Source organism: Chrysochloris asiatica, unplaced genomic scaffold, assembly GCF_000296735.1.
Source record: "Chrysochloris asiatica unplaced genomic scaffold, ChrAsi1.0 scaffold00034, whole genome shotgun sequence".
In the NCBI taxonomy this organism is placed as follows: Eukaryota; Metazoa; Chordata; class Mammalia; order Afrosoricida; family Chrysochloridae; genus Chrysochloris; species Chrysochloris asiatica.
The window spans coordinates 1,303,637-1,309,636 of NW_006408552.1; the positions used below are offsets into that span (position 1 = coordinate 1,303,637).

At 49.0% G+C, this 6,000-nt stretch overlaps 1 protein-coding gene across 1 annotated transcript; it reads left to right on the forward strand.

Annotated features, from left to right (window-relative positions):
• Positions 1–519: 519 nt before the first annotated feature.
• Positions 520–5,543, forward strand: SERPINE1 (serpin peptidase inhibitor, clade E (nexin, plasminogen activator inhibitor type 1), member 1). Its single transcript, XM_006859656.1, has 8 exons — positions 520–784; positions 1,375–1,608; positions 2,396–2,590; positions 3,128–3,326; positions 4,361–4,461; positions 4,574–4,660; positions 5,121–5,204; positions 5,506–5,543. The coding sequence occupies exons 1-8, from the start codon at positions 520–522 to the stop codon at positions 5,541–5,543; spliced, it is 1,203 nt and encodes a 400-aa protein (XP_006859718.1).
• Positions 5,544–6,000: the final 457 nt, after the last annotated feature.

Sequence of the window (6,000 nt, forward strand, 5' to 3'; positions counted from 1 at the left end):
GCAAGGACGACAGCTTGCAACTGTAAAGGCATTATAAGAGAATTTTGAAGCGTCAGGAAATTCAAAGATAATTTTATAATTTTCCTTTTCAACCCCAAGAAGGAGAAACAGGTGAGGAATTCAGAACCACGACGAATGGGCTTGGAGTCCTGGTGTGGCGCTGTGGGTTAATGCGCCAGACTGCAAAGACGTTTGAACTGCAAGGTCGGTGGTTCAAGCTCACCAGCTGCTCCTCAGAAACCCTATTCAGGGTCGCTATGGGTCGGAATCGACTTGACGACACTTCACAACAACAACAAAAGAATGGGCTTAAATCTCTCTAGGGCTTGACTGGTGATGAAAATCAGTCTGAGACAGAGTTGGCAGGCTTGAAATTAAAATTATGCCCTCACCTCGCCCATCACCAGCCAGCATCAGGCAAGGGGAGTGCCGGTGTACGGCTGGGGTGCCATCTCCTCTCCCCACTTTTCAGTCTTCCAGAACAATCCCCTCATCAGATTCATTTCCACTTGCTCTAGGATGCAGATGTCTCCAGTCACCGTCTGCCTCGCTCTGGGCCTGGCCCTCATCGTTGGCGAAGGGTCTGCCTTATCCGAGTCCCAAGCAGCTCACCTGGCCACAGACTTTGGTGTAAAGGTGTTTCGGCAGGTGGTTCAGGCCTCCAAGGACCGCAATGTGGTTTTCTCACCCTATGGGGTGGCCTCAGTGCTGGCCATGCTGCAGGTAGCAACAGGAGGTGACACCCGGCAGCAACTCCAGGCAGCAATGAGATTCAAGATTCACGGTGAGAGATGGGTACCGGGAGACGTGCAGATTTCACAGGGGTTGGGAAGCGTCTGCCTCCAGCTTGACCCAGCTAGCACGTGTACAGCTATGATATAGTGACCACACCCTGAACCACTTGGCCTTTGACCAGTTCCAGGGCATACAGGCCAGTGGATTTGGTGTAAAATAGACTTTTCTCACCACTATTAACTACATGGCTTTTGATGAGTTATCTAAACTTTCTAAACCTCACTCTACTCATCTACAAAATGGGGACAATAAAAGAACCCACCATCTAGAGCTACCCATGTAAGGGATAAATAGAGTGATATGTGTGAAATGCTAAACATAGCTATTATTAGAAGAAGGAAACAAACAGGGTTCATAACTTAAGAACAGATAAAAATATTTTAACCCAAAGGAAGGACTAGAAACTGACACTTCTGAGGAAAGGAGGAAGATGCAGGAAAGAAATAATCACCCTTGGAGACCCCTTGAAGTAGGAGAGCCCCATGTATCTGGACAGGGTTGGGGGCTTCTCACAGAGGAAGTCAGCTGTCTGCTTAACAGGAGCCTAATCATGAGTCCTCTCCTCCCCGCTCGGTGCAGAAAAGGGCATGGCCCCTGGCCTCCGTCGGCTATACAAGGAGCTCATGGGGCCATCAAACAAGGAAGAGATCAGCACGACCGATGCTATCTTCATCCAGCGGGACCTGAAGCTTGTTGAGGGCTTCATGCCCCACTTCTTCAGGCTGTTCCGGAGCACGGTCAAGCAGGTGAACTTTACAGAAATGGAGAGAGCAAGGTTCATCATCAATGACTACGTGAAGAAACACACGAAAGGTAAGCCAAAGCCTTGGAAGTTTTTAAACAAATCCAAGTCTCCCAACTTCTCAGCAATCTCTTCTCTGTGTACTGAAAGGCAAGTGCTTTAAAAATCAAAGCATAATAGCTGCTATTTCTGGCAACAAAGTCCAAGGATATCCCTCAACAGCACCCCTAAACAGTATGGGGTTTAGTAAGAAGAGCAATTTAGTGAGAAGACCAAGGAAGACTGAGTGCAGCTTGCAGTTTACAAGACAAAGCAAGGGGGAAGTAAGGAAAGACTTACGTTTCAGAGCCTGGTCCTGGGTAGGTCCCCAGAACCAAGAAAGTGTGGTGAGTGGGTGACTTTGAGTTTCAGAGGAATATGTGACAGGTTAGTGGCAGCTGGATTGGCTCATTTAAGCTCCCAGTCACTCTCTCTGACTAGACCCTTCAGCATGCATCCATTTGAGGACTGGGGAGTGAAGGGAACCATCCGAGAAAATGAAAACTATCTAGCTTCAGTTGAGCTCTTAGTTTCTAACCCAAATGTCAGTGGTTCAAACCCACACAGTGGCTCAGCTACCATAAAGGGCAGACACAGCCTAGTAAGCCCTATGGGGCAGTTCTACTCTATCATATAGGGTGTGGCGCTGTAGGATAAGCACGGCACCTTAAGGTCAGTGGTTCAAACTCACCAGCCACTCCCCAGAAGCCATATAGAGAGTCAGTATGAGTCAGAACCGACCCGAAGGCACTTAAAACAACAATTTTAGTTGGGCTGCACAACAACAATGAAATTCTTAATCACCTGGCTTTTCCATAGGCATGATCAGCAACTTACTTGGCAAAGGGGCTGTGGACCAGCTGACACGCCTGGTGCTGGTGAATGCCCTGTACTTTAATGGTCAGTGGAAGATGCCCTTCCCAGCCTGGGGCACCCACCACCGCCTCTTCCACAAGTCCGATGGCAGCACCGTCTCGGTGTCCATGATGGCGCAGACCAACAAGTTCAGCTACAGTAAGTGCAAGACCTCCTCCCCCACATCCTACAACTACTGCACCTCAGGCCCAGGTCTGCGGGAAGACACCCCACACGGTGCCCTCCTAGAGAGGAAGGTTGCAGTGAATATTCCCCACTGAGGGAGAAGAACCTTTAGAACATGCCCCAGCTTTGACAAAGACTTCCCAAGTGACAGCTTCAGAGACGATCTAAGCAGAAGAAAGTAGCTTTATCTCATGCAAGCTGACCCCTGACCACTTGACCCCTACTGCATCCTAATGTGTTTCTAGTGTGATGACCTAGGGCCAAGGAGGAAGGCGATGTGGAAGATGAGCTTAGGGGGATGCGGATGGAAAGAAGTTTGTGACTGGGTGTGGGGAAGGAGAATGCAGGTAAATAAAGAAGGCCAGAAAGCCACAGAGAAACCGGAAGACCCTGTGAACTGGCAAAAGAGAGAAGGGAAATGAGGAGGCAGGGATCCCAGAAGCTGGGATGGGGAGCTTTGCTTCCAGTAAGAGTGGAGAGGACAAGAGAGCTGTATTCCTGTCTTCACAGCTGAGTTTTCCACTCCTGATGGTCATTATTACGACATCCTGGAATTGCCCTACCATGGAGACACTATCAGCATGTTCATCGCTGCCCCCTATGAGAAGGAGGTACCCCTCTCTGCCCTCACCAATGTTCTGGATGCTCAACTCATCAGCCAGTGGAAAGGAAATATGACCAGACTGCCTCGCCTCCTGGTTCTGCCCAAGTAAGTCAGCCCCTTCTCACCTCACACTTGAAATGCCCCCATTTTCTCCTCCCTCTCCGGGCTCGTGAAAACACCACCCTTGAGGATTCCCAGATCTCTGACGTCTGCAGGGCAGGGACAAAGTGTAGGAGGTGGTGGGAAGCCTGCTAAGCTGGGTTTGATTAAGAATTCTCAACTGAGTTCCTCTTTTTTATTTCTGCGGAAGGGCAGGGGTCCCACCCTGGAAATGTCCAGTAAAGGTCAATCTAAAAAAAGAACCAGAAAAATGAGGGAGGTAGGGGGCTAAATTGATCTAAATCCATTTTTGGATGCCCCTCACTTCCTATCTCCCTCCATTTCCTCAAATCAACAACCAGACACTGGGAAGATAAGGAATTAATCTCCAAATATCTAACAGACCAACTGCTGGGGTTCCAATGGCCACGATCTAGATTTTTAAATCTTACTATAGCTGACATGCCTCCTGGTTTGCAGGAGCAAGGGAATGGAGAAGGTTGAGGTTGGGAAACTTCTCACTATGCTTACCCCATGTTTCCAGATGCTTCTAATGCCAGGTCTGGGGTAAGAGGGATATTTAGTTGGTTGGTCTCTCTAATCAAAATAGAGGTCATTAGTAATCTCCTGGTGGGAAGTAGAGCGTGCCCCAAACTTCGCTGCTTGAGTCCTCTTCAGGGTTAGCTCTGAGAAGCACAATTTTTATTTAGGTATTCTTCCAAGAGAATTACCCTTGGCCTCCCAGCCAGACTGAATAAAATCAGGCTGAAACTAACTGCTTTATTTGCAGAAACTAATTAGTCATAGATTTGAGGGCGCAGGGGGATGGCAGAAGAATGTTCAAGAATATTAGAAATCTCCATCAATAAGAGATCTTGTAAACAAACCTCCCCAAGCAGACCCCCACCCACATCAGCACCCATCGTGCCCATCTTCCAGTGGAGACGGCTGGTCGGGGCTGGGGATCCCTGGCTATGAGGGTCAAGCACTGCCAACCAGTTGGGGCAGAGCTTGAGCTATCTCCTGCTCCCGCCCCACAGATTCTCCCTGGAGAGCCAAGTTGACCTCAGAAAGCCCTTGGAGAACTTAGGCATGGTTGACATGTTCAGGCCAGAGCGGGCAGACTTCACGAGTCTTTCAGGTAAAGGACTGTCCTTGTACTTTGTTCTTCTCTCAGTAGCTCACAGACCCTCTGACAGAGCAGAGGGGCTGCTTTCTGAGCACTCATCTGTCCTTGCATCTGCCTATTTCAGATCAAGAGCAACTCTACGTGTCACAGGCACTGCAGAAAGTGAGGATCGAGGTGAATGAGAGCGGTACCGTAGCATCCTCGTCCACAGGTGAGTCTGGCCCACTGAGGCTCCGGCCGTCAGGATCACCAGGCCCTGAACTCAGGATGAGGCAGCATGAAGCTCAGGCACTACGGCCCTTTCTCCACACAGGCCCCTCCTCAGGGCTGTTCTTTCTGCCCCTTCTGGTGGTTCATGGACTACAGAAAGGCCCCCTTTCCCTGGGACTTGATTTGTTCCTCTAATGGTACCTGAGGTCCCCTGAATGTGAAAAGCCTGGTAGGTTTCCACAGCAGACAGTAAACTTAAGGAACCTGCTTATTAAGAAACCCAGAAATGATCTAGAGAAATGTACGCTTGTGATTAGATAGCTGATAGAGCTCTAACATATGACTGAGAGAAACCAAGTCCCAGAGAACTTTCCAGAGGACTTCCCCATAGAGCTGCTGATCTATCCAGGAAACCAGGGCCAGTGTACCTCTGCCCTAAGGTACCATGTCTTCTCTTCCAGCCATTGTCGTTTCAAGCCGAATGGCCCCCGAAGAGATCATCATGGACAGACCCTTCCTCTTTGTGGTGTGGCACAACCCCACAGGTGAGCTAAAATCCCATGATGCTCCAGGCATCTCCTTGTGTTGGGCACCAACCCAGAGACATGCAGACACCACCTCTGTGCCCAGGAGGACTGTAGGCAAAGGCTGCCCACCACCCTCAGTTGGCTATCTGTCCCACTTTCTTGTAACAGATCAAGAGCAGTGAGGTAGCCTCAGGTCCTCTCTGAGTGCGTAGAATGACTATGATGCCCAACAACTCAGTCGTCTTCTTGGGGTCTCAGTGGGAACTGCATGGTTTCTTCCAATCTGAACTCTAAAAAATGATTGTTTTTCCATCCCCAGGGACAGCCCTTTTCATGGGTCAGGTGATGGAACCCTGATGATGGGAAAAGAAGACCTTATCTGGGACAGTATTGGAGATATATCAGAAAAGTAGGAACTCTGGAAAAAAAAAAAAAAAAAGAATTTTTATTTTAATTACTCTTTCTGGAGACAGAGAAGACATTTTCCTTTTCAAAAATGATTTTATAATTCTTCCCAATCTGCCTCCTAGACCTCAGCCTCTCCCACTAGAGGGTCCTATCTTAAGGGTGGGAAGAGGAACGTGGGGCAAGATTCCTAGGGGAGACCCTGGAAAAGAACTCTGAAGCATAACTCCTTGGAGATCTCCCATCCAGACTCTAAAACTCATCGGGACACGTGCATGGCTGTTTTTACCCATCTCCCTGCCCACTCAGGTCTTCAGACCTGACTCCTGCTGAGCCCCTGGCAGGAGGAAACCACAGGCTTACAGGAGCTTTTATGTGCTTGTAGAAACGATTTGTGTTCCAGTCACGT

Bases quoted from the DNA above. Each gene is read 5' to 3' on its own strand.
- SERPINE1 (XM_006859656.1), top strand. From the start codon at position 520: ATGCAGATGTCTCCAGTCACCGTCTGCCTCGCTCTGGGCCTGGCCCTC. The intron at 1,609-2,395 runs GTAAGCCAAAGC...GCTTTTCCATAG, and splicing joins CGTGAAGAAACACACGAAAG to GCATGATCAGCAACTTACTT. The intron at 4,462-4,573 runs GTAAAGGACTGT...TGCCTATTTCAG, and splicing joins AGACTTCACGAGTCTTTCAG to ATCAAGAGCAACTCTACGTG.